The 17,047-nt window shown below is 40.5% G+C and overlaps 6 protein-coding genes across 10 annotated transcripts; 2 read left to right on the top strand and 4 right to left on the bottom strand.

Moving 5' to 3' along the window:
- On the top strand, positions 1 to 828 carry LOC111485736 (protein GLUTAMINE DUMPER 1-like). The gene has a single exon (XM_023132752.1). It carries the CDS (start codon positions 74 to 76, stop codon positions 611 to 613), a length of 540 nt encoding a protein of 179 aa, XP_022988520.1. The 5' UTR covers positions 1 to 73; the 3' UTR covers positions 614 to 828.
- A 1,825-nt stretch (positions 829 to 2,653) lies between these two features.
- LOC111485734 (PTI1-like tyrosine-protein kinase At3g15890) lies at positions 2,654 to 5,006 on the top strand. Its single transcript, XM_023132750.1, has 4 exons — positions 2,654 to 2,880; positions 2,963 to 3,104; positions 3,195 to 3,457; positions 4,171 to 5,006. The coding sequence occupies exons 1-4, from the start codon at positions 2,834 to 2,836 to the stop codon at positions 4,868 to 4,870; spliced, it is 1,152 nt and encodes a 383-aa protein (XP_022988518.1). The 5' UTR covers positions 2,654 to 2,833; the 3' UTR covers positions 4,871 to 5,006.
- Positions 5,007 to 6,282: 1,276 nt separating this feature from the next.
- Positions 6,283 to 7,879, bottom strand: LOC111485735 (zinc finger protein CONSTANS-LIKE 5-like). Its single transcript, XM_023132751.1, has 2 exons — positions 6,989 to 7,879; positions 6,283 to 6,895 (listed from the first exon to the last, which is right to left on the bottom strand). The coding sequence occupies exons 1-2, from the start codon at positions 7,730 to 7,732 to the stop codon at positions 6,515 to 6,517; spliced, it is 1,125 nt and encodes a 374-aa protein (XP_022988519.1). The 5' UTR covers positions 7,733 to 7,879; the 3' UTR covers positions 6,283 to 6,514.
- A 1,637-nt stretch (positions 7,880 to 9,516) lies between these two features.
- Positions 9,517 to 10,148, bottom strand: LOC111485034 (probable 1-deoxy-D-xylulose-5-phosphate synthase 2, chloroplastic). The gene is made up of 2 exons (XM_023131722.1): positions 9,897 to 10,148; positions 9,517 to 9,726 (listed from the first exon to the last, which is right to left on the bottom strand). The coding sequence occupies exons 1-2, from the start codon at positions 10,146 to 10,148 to the stop codon at positions 9,517 to 9,519; spliced, it is 462 nt and encodes a 153-aa protein (XP_022987490.1).
- Positions 10,149 to 10,519: 371 nt separating this feature from the next.
- Positions 10,520 to 15,226, bottom strand: LOC111485732 (putative lipase YOR059C). Of its 5 annotated transcripts, none has more exons than XM_023132745.1 (10): positions 14,482 to 15,217; positions 14,258 to 14,325; positions 13,319 to 13,389; positions 12,904 to 13,170; positions 12,393 to 12,559; positions 12,239 to 12,294; positions 11,990 to 12,042; positions 11,780 to 11,897; positions 10,993 to 11,090; positions 10,520 to 10,832 (listed from the first exon to the last, which is right to left on the bottom strand). In XM_023132745.1, the coding sequence occupies exons 1-10, from the start codon at positions 14,808 to 14,810 to the stop codon at positions 10,761 to 10,763; spliced, it is 1,299 nt and encodes a 432-aa protein (XP_022988513.1). In that variant the 5' UTR covers positions 14,811 to 15,217; the 3' UTR covers positions 10,520 to 10,760. The 5 variants fall into 5 exon arrangements, with proteins under 5 accessions (XP_022988513.1, XP_022988515.1, XP_022988517.1 ...); XM_023132746.1 differs by lacking the exons at positions 10,520 to 10,832; positions 10,993 to 11,090 and adding exons at positions 11,111 to 11,406; positions 11,455 to 11,509 and having other exon boundaries at positions 14,482 to 15,224; XM_023132747.1 differs by lacking the exon at positions 10,520 to 10,832 and having other exon boundaries at positions 10,992 to 11,090; positions 11,985 to 12,042; positions 14,482 to 15,224.
- Positions 15,227 to 15,920: 694 nt separating this feature from the next.
- LOC111485737 (pathogenesis-related protein PR-1-like) lies at positions 15,921 to 16,645 on the bottom strand. Its single transcript, XM_023132754.1, has one exon. The coding sequence runs from the start codon at positions 16,548 to 16,550 to the stop codon at positions 16,041 to 16,043; it is 510 nt and encodes a 169-aa protein (XP_022988522.1). The 5' UTR covers positions 16,551 to 16,645; the 3' UTR covers positions 15,921 to 16,040.
- Between the last annotated feature and the right edge of the window lie 402 nt (positions 16,646 to 17,047).

Raw genomic sequence — 17,047 nt, forward strand, 5'->3', positions numbered from 1 at the left:
AAATAACGGTTCACGCCCCCAAGGCTTCAACATCTTCATCTCAATTCTCAACCATTTGCGAACCCTTTTAACAATGGTGGCCAACAGAGAGCCCTTGGACGTTTCACGGCACTCAGCCGCACCTGAACCCCAATTACATTTCCCGCAACAACAACGGCAGCAGCAGCTGCAGCACTCCCCTTGGCATTCCCCTGTCCCTTACTTGTTCGGTGGTTTGGCTGCTATGTTAGGACTCATCGCTTTTGCGCTTCTAATCCTCGCTTGCTCTTACTGGAAGCTCTCCGGCTACCTCGACAGCGGCGACGGTACCAATCGGGAGCCCAACCTGGAGGCCGGCAACGACGACACCCAGAAACGCCCTTCCCCTGTTTTTGAAGAGAAAATATTGGTTATTATGGCTGGAGAAATCAAGCCCACGTATTTGGCTACTCCCATGTCTAGCAGATCCTCTTCTTTTGGGGATACCAAAAGCAATAGTAGTTGTAGCAGCAGTGCGACTGGTACCGCCGACAAGGATGAAAAAGAGACGGCGAAACAGAGCATCGGAAATCAGGAGGCTCAGAGTATAGAAAACAAAGAAACTCCTGAATCTTCAGATCAGACGACCAATTAACATAATTTTTTTAAATAATTTTATTGGGGTTTGGTTTGTTTTTGTTTTTGTTTTTGTATATATACATATATATAAAAACACGAGCTTTGGTAGTATTCTTAAGTTGCTAAGATTTTTTTTACCCTCTCTGAAATCTGTAAATCTAGCTGAGACGGAATGAATCTTTTGCCTCTTTGAAAATCAAAACTAGTTTCCTTCTCTTACACACAATTGAGTAAAAAAGAATAAACTTCAACAATGATCGTATTGTTAGGGATGAACTGGAAGGCATTGGATTTGCAGAAAGTGGAGGGCGTGAGCAAGGGAGTTGTTTTGGAAGGCACGTGGAGAAGTGGCCGGAATTGGAGGGTGCCGGTGGGGGTGATGCGGCGAGGTGAAACTTCATGCATCCTTTCATTTAATAAAGCTGTTCCTAATTTCCCTCCAAAACGGACTCCAACAAACTCACATCTCTGTGTGTCTGTCTGTATGTCTGTCTGGGTTTGGGCTATGTTCTGTTAGCTTACGAACTATAATACTCACAGTTCTTGCTTTAACTCCAACATCTCAATCAAATCAAACCCTCAACTCAATATTGCTATTTACGGATATAACATCTGAAGTTTCCATCTTTTTCATTCTTTTCATCAGCTACTCTCCTGTCATCAACAATTTCTCTTTATCTCTTTAAGTTGTTCTTCAATAAATATTTTCTTATACTTGTTCTTGGTCGATTCCAAGGAAAGAATGGCTTGGATAAGTTTCTTATATTCACCCTTCAAATTTACCGCTAGCAGATATTGTTCGTTTTGGCCCGTTACGTATCTCATCATTCCCACCTTATTTTGGAATCCAACATCCTTGCTAGCACACCGTTCGATGTCTGACTATAACACCATTTGCAACCGTCGAAGCCCATCACAAATATTATCTACTTTTGCCCGTTACGTATCGCATCAGTCTCACAAATTTAAAATGCATCTACTAGGGAGAGATTTCCACGCCCTCCTACAAAAAAATGAGTTCGAATCTCATGATTTTTAACTGTTTTTGCTAGGTAAGAATGGAAGGAATTTGAATATATTGGGGGCCTACAGTGGAATAGGCACCTAAAAAGGCAACATAGCCCTGGAAGGACACTTTATCCCAAATCCAATTCCAAGTTAGAACCCACTTAAGTATGTCCCTCTTCTATTATTATAACTTTATTCCTTCTTAATTATTGGCAATTGAATATGCTCTCCTCTCCTGAATCCTAGGTCCAAACCTTATTCTATACAATGTTTTAGTATTATTATTATTGTATATACTCTTTTTCTCACTCCAACATTTCCTACCTCTTCGTTATAAGGGTTGGTACACCTACACGGTGAGATCTCACATCCATTAGAAAGGGGAACAAAGCACGTAAGGCTAACGGCAATATGTAATAGGCCGAAGTGGACAATATCTAATAGGGATGAATTTAGGCTGTAACATACATTTTCCTTGTTTTGATAGCGTCGATACGTCACATCTTGGGCCTTCAAGCTTCTTTTAGCTATACAAATCAACTAAGAAGTGGCAACAATAATGATGGGGAAGCCATTAAACTAAGCTTGTTCCAATGTTTTTGTAACCTCATGAAGTTGCAATGAGCTCAAGTTAACATCCATGGGATTGGAAAATAGTGGAGTGTAGAAATTGGCATTTGGTTCCACATCATTCGTCTTGTGGTTCTCATAATTTGAACAAATAATAAAACTTTGTCTTAATTTGAGTGGCATGTTGAGAATTTGGGAGAGAGTGAGTTGTGGGTGAGCTAAGATTGAACGACATTATGAATTATTGATCAATTCGTCATTCCAACTACAACGACTATTGATTGCATATGCACAATATAATATAATGGGTCTCGATAACAACCATTCCATTCGACCATGGTTTCAACCCTGTCGCCGGGGCTGCCTCGTTTCGTTCATGGGCCCTCTCTAACAATGCTTTCCTTTTAAGGCCCTTTTTGCGTCATAATCAATAATTGGTCTTGTTCATATATTTAATGAAAAAGAATGAATTGGTCTTGTTAAAGCCGCAGGAGTGAGCACCCACGCAGCATATCCGACGACAGAGGCCGGCCGAGGTCGGCTTTGATTACATTTACACTAAATTACAAGTGGCAAACTCTGAAACATTGGTAATTTGGTTTAAAAGTGGAAACTTTTCTTTACCAGTTGGATGCTGACCTGACACAAAAACCAAACCATGGGATCGTCTTTCAGTTGCTGTGGCTCTGAGAAAATAGACCAAGGGTTTGTCTGTCAGAACCCAAATCTCAAAAATATGCCCTTTTCCCCTTTTTCTGATGAATTTTGATCATTTTTGTTGTGGAAGGTTCGTTGGAGGGAACAGTTCGTGGAGGATGTTTACGTACAAGGAGCTGCATGCGGCCACGAATGGTTTCCATGAGGACAACAAGCTGGGAGAAGGAGGATTTGGAAGTGTTTACTGGGGCAAGACCAGCGATGGTCTTCAGGTGAAAATTAAGGCCAAATTAGCATGTAAAATATTGTGCAGGATTTGTTTGAAAAAGGAAGATGAATTTGGTGGAAAATTATGTGTGTAGATAGCGGTGAAGAAGCTGAAAGCGATGAATTACAAGGCAGAGATGGAGTTTGCAGTGGAAGTGGAAGTGCTGGCGAGGCTGAGGCACAAGAATTTGTTGGGGCTGAGGGGTTACTGTGTGGGGACTGATCAGAGGCTTATTGTTTATGATTACATGCCAAATCTCAGCTTGCTCTCCCATCTCCATGGCCAATTTGCTTCTGAAGCTCACTTGGATTGGAAAAGAAGAATGAAGATCGCTCTTGGCTCTGCTCAAGGCATTTTGTAAGTCATTACTTCGTTTCTTGTCTTTTTATTCTTTGTTTTTGTCCACACCTTCCCGATATTGTCTTAGGGAGAGTTTTCTACCCTCTTATAAAGTATGTGTGTTACGTATATGCTAGGGAGTGGTTTCCACACTTTTATAAAAAATGTATGTTACGTATATACTAGGAAAAGGTTTCAACACTCTTATAAACAATGTGTGTGTATTCCCCTCCACACCCATCTAAAGAATGTGTGTATTCCCCTTTCCAACCGATGTGGAATCTCACAATCCATCCTCCTTTGAGAGCCAGCGTCATCTTCTGCACCGCCTGATGGTCTACTAGGGAGAGATTTCCACACTCTTACAAAGAATGTATGGGCACCGCCCGGTGGTCTACTAGAAAGAGGTTTCCACACCTTTATAAAAAATGTGTGTTCCCCTCTCCAACAGATGCGCGATCTCACAATTCACCTCCCTTCGGGGCCCATCGTCCTCACTGGCACACCGCCTGGTGTCTAGCTCTGTTACCATTTGTAATGGCCAAAGCCCACTTGCAAGCAAATATTGTTCTCTTTGGACTTTCCTTCTCGAGCTTTCCTCAAGATTTTTAAAATGCGTTAGGGAGAGGTTTCTACACCCCTATAACACCTTTATAAAGAATACTTCGTTCTCTTCCTCAGTCGATATGAGAACTCGGAGAACTCTGAAATATTGACTTTATGATGTGTAGGTATTTGCACCAGGAAGTAAGACCCCACATAATCCATAGAGACATAAAAGCAAGCAATGTGCTGTTAGATTCAGATTTTGAGCCACTTGTAGCTGATTTCGGGTTTGCAAAACTAATACCAGAGGGTGTGAGCCACATGACAACTCGAGTCAAAGGAACCTTAGGGTATCTTGCTCCTGAATATGCCATGTGGGGCAAAGTCTCCGAGAGCTGTGACATTTTCAGCTATGGGATTCTTTTGCTAGAGCTCATTACGGGAAGGAAGCCAATTGAAAGACTCCCTGGTGGAGCAAAGAGAACCATTTCTGAATGGATCAGCATCACAATAAACAAGGACAGATTCAAAGACTTGGCGGATAGGAAGCTGAAGGGACACCTCAATTGGAAACAGTTCGATCATGTATTGCATTTAGCAATCATGTGCGTGCAGACCGAACCAGATAAGCGCCCTACTATCAGAGAAGTGGTAGACTGTTTGAAAGCCTTGATGGCTGATGGCGAACACAAGGGAAGCATCAAGCCCATGCTAATGAGTATCTCAAGTGTTAGATGTGATACTGATGAAGATGAGCAGGCAAGCAGAGAACATCGTGGCGGTGGAGATCAAGAGAGTTTCGATTATGGGGTTTTTAGTGCCATTGAGGAGCAGAAGATGAGAGATCCTTACAAACACCATGAAAATTTGAGAATGCATGCTTAATTAGCACTACAATGTAAGCATATGAAGCCAAAGTTTATTTAATATGAACATATAGGATACAAGGTTGCTATAGTGTTTTTATAGGTCTCAAATTATTCTCTGTTATAATCTTTGATCATATCTGTTTGATGGGACATATGGTAATGATTTATTTATAAATATTTTATATATCATTATAGCATGTCCCCAAACATTATTTGTTTCTCAATAATGAAAAATTCGACTATAAACTAACCTACCTTCCCCTAGTATTAAAAAATACGAGTGGTCGTTGATCATGAAGATCCGGGACTAGAGACTATAAATCGTTACCACTATGGCGACGTTGGTTGGAGAACGGTGACTAGCAATTGAGATTGACAACTCCTGACCATCAGTGGAGTGGTCGTTGGTCACCTAGTCTTTGGTCTTGGTTGTTGGTGATGTGTGGTGGTCGATATTACTCATTTGAGTAGTATTGTAACAGCCCAAGTTCACCGGTAACAGAGTATACTCTGGACTTCTCCTCAATGTTTTAAAATATGTCTATTATGGAGAGAGTCTAGCTCTACTCCGACCATTGTCTTGCACCATCTGGTGATTGGCTTTGATGTTACTCAAGCCCACCGCTAGCAGATATTGTTTGCTTTGACCCGTTACGTATTGTCATTGGTCTAACGGTTTTAAAATGCATCTGTTAAGGAGAAGTTTTCACACTCTTTCTGGAAATATTTCATTCTCCTCTCCAACTGACGTGATATCTCACATGGGCTATTACAAGTTATCATTAATCACCGATCTCTGATCTTCAATCTCGATCCTTGTTCTTGACTCTTACCAAAGTAGTTACAAGTCATCAGTCTGTGACCGTTATTCGCCCGTCCTGATCCATTGTCAGAGTCACCGGAGACTAACGGGTATGTGGTTGCTTATCCTAGTTCCCAGTCATTGACCTCTAATGCTCAAAATGGTTGCTAGTCACAAGTCTCCAGCCTCAATCGCTGGTCTTGGTTTGCAGTTTGCAATGCACATGTGTGTGTTTATATACACATATGACGACGAGATATGACTCTGATCATCCCTATTTAGATACTCGAATTTAGTGAGCCGATGCATGACTTGGAATTCGCATTATAAAAAGGTGAGTGGACCAAATGCTCATAATTACACGAACCAATTATTAGAACTTGAAAACTGCAGCTGCTTGAATCCACTGCCCTCATAAAAGTATTATCTTCCGAGAAGTAATTTAAAAGAAAAACTTTTACAAACCCGTGAAGAAAAAAGCTTTTACCATTCCCAGAAAGTTACAACACTCCACGTGACGCCACTTTTCTGGGATGATACTTATCCAAACAGACACCTCTGTCAAACATCGCCCAAGTTGAGCTAAAATTTTAAATTAGGATCTGGCCAATAGGAATGCAGAAAAAGATTCAGAAGGGCAAATCGGTTATATTTGCAAGGAGAAGAGGGTGACAAAAAACAAGCATCTTGGGATAGCCACGCTCCTGCAAATCTATCACTGCTTGCTTGTTTACATCATCGTCATCAAACACATAATTTGCCGTAATCTACCGTTCATTTATTCAATGCGCACAATAAGAATTATAAATCTAAGCAGCACTGGGTTTAGTTGTTCAGTTCAATTCAGCTTAGTCATGGTTAAAACGTCGGTACCACGCCGTACTGGGTGTCTGCCAAGAACAGAGACGAACCAGCCGACCCATACATTTCTTCAACCTCTGATAGCGTGACAGTCCGTTTAGCGAACCGGCCTTTGATTCTGGGTCGGGTTTCGGCGTAAGCTTTTCTTGAAGCGTACCGGATTGTCTTCTCGAACTTTCTGTTCTTCCTCTTCTCTCTGTACCTCAACACTCTCGCCTCCCGGTCGATTCCACATAATTGAGTCGCTTGGTTGCCGGATCCCGATACCGGTAGCCCCGAGTCCCCCCCACTACTCACGCTTTGACCCAACCGGTATGATATGTCGGACATCGAATTCGCTTCTGGGACAACTCCGACTTCTAGGGAAGAAGAGGAAACCTGAAGAATTCAAACAATCACAACTTAATTAGTTTAATTGACCCAAGTTTTGGGTTAAATTAGAAATTTTTGGTCTGGGGTTGGGTTAATTACACTGTGGCTCAGGGTTAGAGGTTGATGGCCGAATGAATTGAGCTTGGATCTGCAAAAATCGATGTCGTAGCAATTTTCTGGGGAGTGGGTATTGATCACCGGAGTACAGAGTGGCTTGGTTTGAACAGGGACGACGCTGTCGTTAATCGCGCTGTGGTTGTTGACTGGGTTTGGGTAGTCAAAATCAATAAAGGAATCCATTTCAGTGAAGAACATATGATCATGACCAGGTGGCTTGATTTCAGGTTCGTCCACGAGCTTAGAGTTGAAAGGTGGGTTGGATAAAAGCCAGGAGGCAACCTCCATTTCCTCGTGATGATGGGCACCGTGGCAGCCACTGGCGTTGGTTTCAGTGGGCAGGAGAAAATTGAAACCCGAAGAGGATTTGATCATTAACTCGGCCGTGTCGAAAAAAGGCTCGACCGGGACACGCTCGTGGCGACGTGCCAATGGGTTAGCGGAATGAATATCGGCATCGCATGCAACACAGAGAGCTGCAGCATCGGCCTTGCACATGACCACAGCAGGAGCCTGTTCACAGACCTCGCACATCCAGACGCGCTCGTGGCGAGAGGCGAACTTATTAGCGCAGTGAATTTTGGCGTCGCAGGAAAGGCAGAGGAAAGCAGAGTCAGGTCGACAATAGACGGCTGCAGGCCCTGTCTTGCAGGAGTCGCAGGGTTTAGCGACCACGCCCCATCCGCCGCCGAAACCCTTCACAACACTGTCTCCCTGAATTCCCATGGTTGATGGCGTTGTGAATTCAGAAGCCTCCAGAGTCTCCCGCCAAGAAACAGGGTGCTGGGTGTGTTGGGTGAGGAGCTGGGAGAGATATTTGGTGCGCTTTGGATTTGGTTTCAGAAGGAGGGAAGTGGCTGTGTCTTTCAGCAATCTTTATCTATCATCTATCTGACTTGTAGGGGGAAGGAAATCTGGATGCTCACGAGTAGTAACCCGACACGTGGCGACCTCTCTGCCACATTTAAAATATTATTTTAGTAACAAGATTGATACGAAGGATTAGTAATTGTCGTGTCTGTGCCGACGTAGCGCCCACTTGTGAAAGTGGACAGACTTTGGTTCAAGAGGACGGTGACTAGGCCGAGCTACAAGATCTAGTTGGCGTTCAAGCCAGTTCCATGCCAATATTAAAAAGGCTCGAAAATATTGGAAGGGTGTTCCGTGTTTATAAATAGTTTATTATCAAAGTGTACAATATCATATCATTGTAGAAAATTGTGTATTAAAATCATTTTGTTAACTTGGTGACGTTAATAGAATCTCAAATGTCGAACAAATAAATTGTGAGCTTAGAAAGTACAGTGATGTACTTTGTTTGATAGAAAGATTATTAGGAGAGAATCTCACATTGGCTAATTCAAACAATGATCATGAATTTGTAAATAAAGAATACATTTTCATTGATACAAGACCTTTTGAAAAATCCAATACTAAATTAATTATTGAGTCCAAATAATCGGCTACAAGAAAAAAGAAAAAAAAAAAAGTTAGGAGAGTGACAGAAGGAAGTGGTGGGTCATGGGTCCCGCCACGTAACCATGGTTGGCTCTTCGGTACATGGAAAGTCAGAAAAAAAGTTGTCTTTGGTTTTTTTTTTATCTATTCAAGCAACGGGCGAACCCGGCTTCCCCACTTATAAGCCAGCTCCGGTTCTCTGCTCTCCAATTTTATTTCCAATATTCCAATTTCTTGATCCATCTGATTTTTGTTATATATTTTAGTGTTTTTTTCAATGTCGTTTCTTAATTTTTAAATATCTAAATATTTTACAATTAATTACTTACAATTTATAATAGATTTCTCTTTCTTTTTTTTTTTATAAACAACCAATTAAAATATTAAATATTTTAATAATAAAACATTATTAAAATTTAAAAATAATACCCTAATTAATTATGGACTTTCTATATTAAATTATACTCTCTTTTCTCCCAAAACTAAGAGTTGGGTTGTCAGGTTAAGGGTAGACCTAGTCACTCGGGTCTAAATGAGGTCATCCATAGCGTGTAAATTTAGTTGGACCAGGTTGTCCTTCCCCATTGTCATGAGAGTTTGTGGTCTCAAATGGGAATAGAGTCGTTGTCAGCGAGCCAACGTCGCATTTATTGATACGCTTCGGGGCATTTCCGTAACTCTACTTTCAATTTTCCCTCTCACCTCTTCCCCGTGTAGGTAAGAATTGTATCGTTCTTACCGTTTAATTAATTTTAATAAAAATAAAAATGTTGAATAATGTAATATATGTAGGGTTTGTCTAGTAGTGAGATTTGGAAAGTAGATAAGAGTTTGTCCCTTCGTAATTTAAGAGATAAAAAGAAGTTGGTCGTCCACGATATGTTTTGTCGCTTTCTATGGTTGGTACCTTTGGCTAAGAGTCGAAAATGACTACTTAGATATTACTCATTTAGGGTATTCTCATCTTTCAGTTATATTTGTTACTTTTAATTTTTAATGCATAGTACGAAAACTTTAATTTTAGATCTAAACATACAATATGTTCGTTTTTACTACCTGTATGTAATTTCGGGGTTTATTTGAGTTTTTATTACCTCCAATGGAGTGCCTTTATTGTCGATGGCGGCGGCCGTGGCCACAATGTTCATTAGCTCCGTCTCGTTTGAAGGAGCCATCACCACCATATTTGGTAAACATGCCATGAAACTTGTGTCTATCGCAAACCTCACCGGCAGCTTTTGAAGATCTACATCGTCAGCTACCTGCACAACATTTTCCCGACGCTTCAGTCATCGGCTACAAAATTTGGTCTTTTGGGCCTGAAAATTTTCACGAGGTAAATTAATATAATATCAAATATTTAAGACTTGTCTTAAATTGTCAGTCACATTCTTTCAATTCACTAAGTAAATTCTCTGTTTTTATTTGTTACCTGGTCATAGCCTCTTTGAAGAAAAGAAGAGTAAATGGCGCAAAAGGGCTTGCGGCCTTCGGTGGCGAGGCCAGCAGCAAAGGTAACAGCATGTCGCTCTGTGATTCCGACGTCAAAGCAACGATCGGGAAAACACTTCTGGAAATAGTCGAGATCAGTGCCGCCTCCCATGGCGGCATGAATTGCTATGATTCTGTCGTCTCTCTCTGCCTCTGCTATCTTTCTTGACAATAGCATTTGAATGAGACCCATACCCCAGCCATTCGTCCCGTTGTGAGATTTCACAATGGTTTAGAGAGGAAAACAAAGCATTACTTACGACGAGAAACAAAGCAATACTTATAACGATACCGCTTGTAGACGTATTTTAAAACCATGAGACTGACGGTGATACGTAATGGCCAAAGCGAATAACAATGAAGTAGATTGTGAAATCTCACATCAGTTAGAGCGGAAAAGAAACATTTCTTATAATGACTTGGAAAACTACGACCCTAAGTTAAATCATTTGTTATTTTCAAATTCAAATAAGTACACGTTCGCTAGCACGTTCGCAAGACCTTTTTTTCATGTTTCCAACATTCAATTCAACAGAAATTTACAGAACATCAAATCTGTGTGTATACTCCACAAAAGAAATCTCAAAGTTCCACTCTCTCAAATTATGGAATAATTACAGGTACCAAAAATATGCGAGTGTTTGTACAAAAGAAAATTTCTCGTGAAACACTAGCAACAAGCATACGGTAAAAAGTATAAGATGTTCTAAGGATTCCGCACCGATAGTAAAGAATACATGATTATATATTGCTGCTAAAATTTACATTGCGCTTCAAACCACTCATCCCAAGTTTCAGATTCTTTTCATAAAACAAAGTTATCGATCATGTGGAAAACCACATCTGCACCATCAGAATTCAACCAATAGCTCTTCACCTGAAGCCATCAAATGTTTGTTAAAATGGGAAAAGATTTGCAATATATGAACAGAGGTACTCGGAGTCAATGCTTGAGGCAATAGCGGTTCACCTGAAGGCATAAAAAAAAAACATCCTTTTCTTTTTCTTCTTTCTAAACTACTTCACTCTATACTTGCCTGAATGGTACTGTGAGCAATGTATCTCTGTCTGCTTTTCTGAAAGCTAACATCTACTCGTGTCCAAGGAACTTGATTAAGGCCTCTAATCATCTCCTCTACATATTACAAGAAAAAACTATTTCAATGACAGGTCTAAACAAAATAATTTCAGAATTAGGCACCAAGAGAACTTGCAGAGATGGTCAAGTCATGTAGTTAACTAATGAAGCTTATGTCAAGACGGACAATAAACATGGTGGCAAGAACAGCAGCATGCTATTGAGTTCCCACCTAATTTGGCTAATTTTGTGAATCTCTCTCTTCTACTCATAAAGCATACTCTTCTCCCCAACCTTAGATCACCAAAGTTATGGGCGCATAAACACAAGGCTTATGCATGTTTTAGTCCATAATGTTTGGATGTTTTTCCAAGTTCGATCCTATTATTTAAAAACCTTAATTTAGTCCTTTACGTTTCAACAATTTTTATTTTAATCTCTTACTTTTGGTGAATGTTAGAATTGGTAGATGATACCTGCGTAGCAAAAAAAATTTTTACTTGGCAAAATGACTTTAAGGAGAGGAAAGTTTCTAATTCCTCCAAATTCTAAAAAATTGGTAAGAATTTTGAGTTTTCTTCTCTCGAGGAATAAAGATGATGCATCTGTTTTCTGAACTTGTTACCAAAGAGATTCATTTCTAATATAGTTTCACTAAAAGACATCAGACAACTAACAGAAATATAGGAGATACTAGAGAGAAGGAGGGAGAGATTTTAGACAAGGAGGTGGAAGAAGAAGGTAACCTTCTAAGTCAAGTGTTTGGTCTATAACCAGCGATGCTTTATTGCAGATGTCATCCATCCTTGATTGCTCCTCATAGACAATATGTGGGTATTTGTCATTTGTCGTAAGCTTACTTGACTGGTCACAGAATAAGAAGAAAACAGCATTTAATCTTCCTCTAGAAAAGCTCAAGAAACATAAGTGGAGAACAGCTGAAACACAAACCTTACCGTTGGGAGCTCATGTTGACGACGAATAGACGATGTTCTCCACCCAACCATGTCTAATAATAAGTGAAGGTCAACATAATATAGTAACGGATATAACTCCACTCAATTCTTCTTCTGCATTCAGTAACTCTCTGGCCTATGAACTTTTATTAGGTTCACAATCACATCTATAGTCTGAACTCACAACAATTTGTAATCAGGAAGCTTGTGATACATTAATATCTCAAGCCCTTGAGTGTAAAAGGATATGATCATAGTTCACATTTGCGTATGCCACCCGACGTTTAAATGCACGTAATGCTGAGCTAAACAACAAAAGTCCAAAGACAATATACAAAGTCAAACACCAATAGCATACAAATTATAGGCAACTTACTATTCTTATGCAAAAGTCAAAACATACATGAACTTTAGATCTTCGGAGTCGGTGACCATTCTTAGGAGAAGTGGAGGTTTCCCATCATTTTCATCATCAGTGAGGAATAGATGCTTTCCAGACCTCCCAGCAATTAAGTGTGCTGTTTGAGAAGCTCTTCTCTCCAAGAAAGGAAGACCACAAAGAACTGGAAACTGAGGAAACAAAAGGAACAAAGAAGTCATATTAACTAGATATTTCATTTGATAAATCCAACCTCAACCTACCCTCCCTCCACCCAACCCCAATGCTGCGGCAAAGTGAATGCACACTCAATGAAGAACTCTGAATTTTCAGACTGATGACTGGTTTGCTGTACATCTTAAGTTTATTTAACAACCTCGTGAATAATGGGTGAGATGGCGAGTTAACGGTCAACAGGCAATAGCCCCTATTGCTATGCAAAGGAAAATGCACACTCGTGAACAACTCTTTCAAGTTTCAGCTTGATGATCTGGTTTCTGTAGTCTAAAGTGCATATAATAAACAGCATAATCACCTGTTTATTTCCACGTGAACCTAAATGTGGAGTTGCAACTGTTATGAAGTTCACAGGCTCCAATCCAGCAATTCTTGCATGATGGAATTGCTCAACCTGTTGCTTCTGCTCTTCGGCAGAGAAACTTTGAGGAGCACCTGAGGATTCCAATTTAGGGATATGATCAAAAAGCCTTCCAATGGCATACCTTGCAACAAGCCCACCTAAAGAATGGGCCACAAAGGAAATTTTCTGCACCTCTGGCCAACGCCTTATGACAGCTAACACCTGCATTGGATGTGTTTAAAGTAAAGTCCTCGACAACTTTGAGAAATTCAACAATATCAATTTCAAGAGAGAACCCAAATGTCTGTGAGGATGCTGTTTTTATACTCTTCAGAGATGAATCATAAATACATATATAGGACCAAGATACCTCTTCAGACAGCCTTTCTCCCATTGTGTCAACGCCATCAAATGTTAATCTTGAAGTGTTACACTCACTGCCTGCTCGAGAAGATTATTTTAGAAGCAAAGAAATTAATGTGACCTGTACGCATAAAGGGTTGACATAAAGGAGTTCCAACACGATACACTAGCCAATAAATTGAACACAACAAAGGTAAATTCAATTATGAATTTCTCAAAGACTACTCTTGATGTCAGAGTCAAGAAAAGAGATGTGCATTGGAATTTGGATCAGCTAAAAACACTTTTGAGTAGAAACACAAATAAAAAGGCTTACTAAATCATAATTTTAAGCACACTGTATACCAAAACAATCCAAGAGATATCCCCATTAGGTCACAATCTGAATTTTTTGAGTGAAGGGGTGAGTTCAAGTTTGCGGTCTAAAATTACACCGATGGTTAATGGATATCCTATTCGCCCTGCTGACACTGATTCAGCTTCCCCATCACTAGCTATTTCTCTGCATGGTGGTCATAGGTTAAGCAACATTGAAATCAAAAGATTGGATCCAGATTTACCACCTAGAGGTAACCTAGCTTCATCCGCCACGTGATATAACTTTTTTCACATTCAAGGTTGCTTTTGGAAAAAAGATATTAAAGGTGGATCAGCTTCAAAACCATTCCAAAATTAGAATAAAAGTTGTGCCAGATAGATTATTTGGAAAAGTATCATTATCTCTCAGCCCAAAATTATCCTTTCGGGATGCGATTAATCTTGTATTGACTAAACCTAACCCATTTTTGTCAAAAGCTTTTGACACTATATTTTCGTAAATACACTCAAAATAACAAAAATCTTCACATCAAGTGCATAGAGATCCATTGAACTTTTACAATAAGTGGCAACCTATCAAGGAGACCTACAAAATGAATAGAAGATCGGGGGAATAGTAAGTGCTTACGATGTACGATAACGTTATCAGGAAGCTTCAGTACAAATTGCTCTGCAGCGTATCTCCAATCTGCAGCACTGAAGAAATGAAGAAAAGGAAGGATCGATGGATACCCAAATCCAAATCCGATCGCAAATTAACATGCTAAATCAAACGAGCAACAGTTGGACAGCTAGTAATATGGTGGGAGCAGGCATGAGAGTAGAATCAAAGAGCAGTGAAGGAGAGAATACCTCCCAATTAGACCATTGACCATGATGACAAGGTGCTCGGGCGCCGCCTTGACATCGGGGCCAAAAGTTTCCTCGCCAGAGAAATCAGCCTCCACCTTGAGGCCTTTCAGACGGCGGAGGCTGCAGAAGAAACTGTTAGCCAGGCGTCCGATCAAGTCCATCCTGGAATGATCGGAAAGCGAGAGAGCAGGATCCGGGAAGGGCCTAGGTGGAAAGCGAATGGTGAAGCGAGGGAAAGGGTTGGAAAGGCAATGGCGAGTGGGTGACGGGTCGAAGAGAGGCCCCGATGGCGGGGTCTGGAATGGAGTATTGGCCGCGCCCGCGATCATGCCCGTCCCCCAGCTGACGGCTTTTTAACAAACCGGAGGGAATCAGTTGACGGAAAGGTAGGAATAGTTGGATTTGTGAATGAATGGGCGTCGTCCCATATTCGCACGTGTCTGCCCATTTTGTACCGCCCTACGCCTTTTTATTGCCGGCGCCTACTTAACCTATCCTTGGACGCTTTTGCCTCCAATCACAATGAAAAAGCAAGCAGCTGCGGCTACCTCTGTTTCTCATCCTACCCTTCATTACGCCCCATCTTCTCTCCCACAACACTTCTCGAACATCTGGTGTGCAGCTGCAAACAAACAACCAAAATCAGCTGGACCACTAAACCATCTACCGACTGTCAAAGCAACCACCGCCCATGTTTGAGTTACCATTGACATGGAACTTTCAGCTGGAGAAGTATGCCAACAGTAATAGCCAATCACCCTAACCATAACCCTGCTAGTAAATATTGTCAATTTTGACCCATTAAAATCAAGGTGAGATCTCACACTTACTCCATATATAATGTTTTATAATAATATTTCATTTACTATTTTCTTTAAGCGTATTTAAACATCTACTTTTACTATATAATAAAATCAATCAATTATAATGGTAATAGTCAATAATGAAATAAATCATTTATATTAAAATTATGGAAACTCTCTATTATTGACATGGGCCTGAATTGGACTCAGTGTTGGGCCCAACTAAAGCCCATCTGAAAAAGAATCCGATTGGCTAGTGGAGCCCACCGTTCAGAACATAGGCCGAAAGTAGTTGGGAATTTAAATGAGCGGCGACAGATGCATGTTTCCACGTTCAGAATTTCTGACTGTCTGAACACTCGTAATTCTACCGCCACTGCTTCCTATAAATCTATTATTCTTACCTCAATATCTACATTTAATTTTTTGCCACAATAATTAAGACTGAAATCAATTGAATCATTATAATACACAATTATTGCCCATGAATCAAATTTATAATAAGATTACAAACATATTGTAAATCTAATGCCTATGATCATTTACAATATTGTATTGTTTATTATTAACTCATAATCTCTTCCTAATAAAGTTTCATTTCAAAATTTTATTATTTGGTATGGAAATTAGTAGGGCAGGAGAACAAAAATGAAATATATATATTTATTAGGGATACAGCACATATCAATTACATGTGAATTGGACAAGGACATGAACAACAGAGCTTTTACCCATAATGAAGATAATTAATGGCGTTTAATAAGGTCTCTCCCCGATGTAATTACCAGGAGGGTCATAGTTGCAAGTGATGAAGACGCCTTTACCATCGTTGCAGGTGACTCTAGCGCACCCAATCCGCCGTGTCGACCGCCACACAATCTGAGTATAATGCCCACACAGTTCACCCTCCACGCAAGAATTGGCCCAATAACTGTACCACTTCCGCTCCGACACCCAATCCGACACAGCCTGTGCCGGATTCCATGCATTGCCGCTGCCCCAGAAGATATTTTCACCGTAAGGTCCGCCAGAGTGACGGAGGGCACAATCCCCTCGCCGCTTGTTCGCATACCACTGTGCGTAGCGAGCCAGTTTGTTGTCCCAAACCAAGGGGGCCAATCGGAGAGCGTATCTGGCGGCATTGTGAGGGCCGAGGAATTGCTTTTGCAGGACTCTGTCGGACCTCACCGGAGCTGCGGCGGCGGGGCCGGATGAGCTTAGGAGGGTGAGAATAATGGCGATGGGGATGAGCAGATATGCATGCATTTTTTTTCTCCTCCTCCTCCTCCTCCTCCTCCAAATTGAGGCCTTGGAGGGCGATTTGATTGGGCAGCTTTTGTGTGCTCTGGAGTGTGTTTTTTTAGTTTGATGATATTTATGAAGGAATGGCTTTGGAGTTGAGTGGTTGGATAAAGGAGACTTGTGTGTCAACTATGGGGTGGCATCCATGTTCGATAATCATTGCCATTCTCCTTTTTTACATTACATTATATTATTGCTCATCTTTTTCCTATTTTAATTTCATCTCCCTTAATTAAATTTGTTATCGATTTCATGATTCTCTTTCGATGATTATTGTGTATTTATTTAGTTTTAGAACTCGACATGTTCTTAAAAGGTTGGTTATTGTCGTTGTTATTAGACCATTTTGTTATTTCAAATATATGTATTTAATTATGTATTGAGTGCAAACCAAACTAAATGGAGTGAAAATCCTTTAATTAGAAAAAGAATATAGTAATTGGAAAGGAAAAGAAATAGAG

The sequence above is a fragment of the Cucurbita maxima genome, unplaced genomic scaffold (assembly GCF_002738345.1).
Source record: "Cucurbita maxima cultivar Rimu unplaced genomic scaffold, Cmax_1.0 Cma_Scf00010, whole genome shotgun sequence".
NCBI classification, from domain to species: domain Eukaryota; kingdom Viridiplantae; phylum Streptophyta; class Magnoliopsida; order Cucurbitales; family Cucurbitaceae; genus Cucurbita; species Cucurbita maxima.

Coding starts and splice junctions, on each gene's coding strand:
- LOC111485736 (XM_023132752.1), top strand. CDS start 74: ATGGTGGCCAACAGAGAGCCCTTGGACGTTTCACGGCACTCAGCCGCA.
- LOC111485734 (XM_023132750.1), top strand. CDS start 2,834: ATGGGATCGTCTTTCAGTTGCTGTGGCTCTGAGAAAATAGACCAAGG. Junction 2,881..2,962: donor TCTGAGAAAATAGACCAAGG/GTTTGTCTGTCA, acceptor TTGTTGTGGAAG/GTTCGTTGGAGGGAACAGTT. Junction 3,105..3,194: donor AGACCAGCGATGGTCTTCAG/GTGAAAATTAAG, acceptor TTATGTGTGTAG/ATAGCGGTGAAGAAGCTGAA.
- LOC111485735 (XM_023132751.1), bottom strand. CDS start 7,732: ATGGGAATTCAGGGAGACAGTGTTGTGAAGGGTTTCGGCGGCGGATGG. Junction 6,896..6,988: donor CTCTAACCCTGAGCCACAGT/GTAATTAACCCA, acceptor TGAATTCTTCAG/GTTTCCTCTTCTTCCCTAGA.
- LOC111485034 (XM_023131722.1), bottom strand. CDS start 10,148: ATGGGTCTCATTCAAATGCTATTGTCAAGAAAGATAGCAGAGGCAGAG. Junction 9,727..9,896: donor TTCAAAGAGGCTATGACCAG/GTAACAAATAAA, acceptor AATGTTGTGCAG/GTAGCTGACGATGTAGATCT.
- LOC111485732 (XM_023132745.1), bottom strand. CDS start 14,810: ATGATCGCGGGCGCGGCCAATACTCCATTCCAGACCCCGCCATCGGGG. Junction 14,326..14,481: donor GTCAATGGTCTAATTGGGAG/GTATTCTCTCCT, acceptor TCATTTCTTCAG/TGCTGCAGATTGGAGATACG. Junction 12,560..12,903: donor GTTCACGTGGAAATAAACAG/GTGATTATGCTG, acceptor TTGTTTCCTCAG/TTTCCAGTTCTTTGTGGTCT.
- LOC111485737 (XM_023132754.1), bottom strand. CDS start 16,550: ATGCATGCATATCTGCTCATCCCCATCGCCATTATTCTCACCCTCCTA.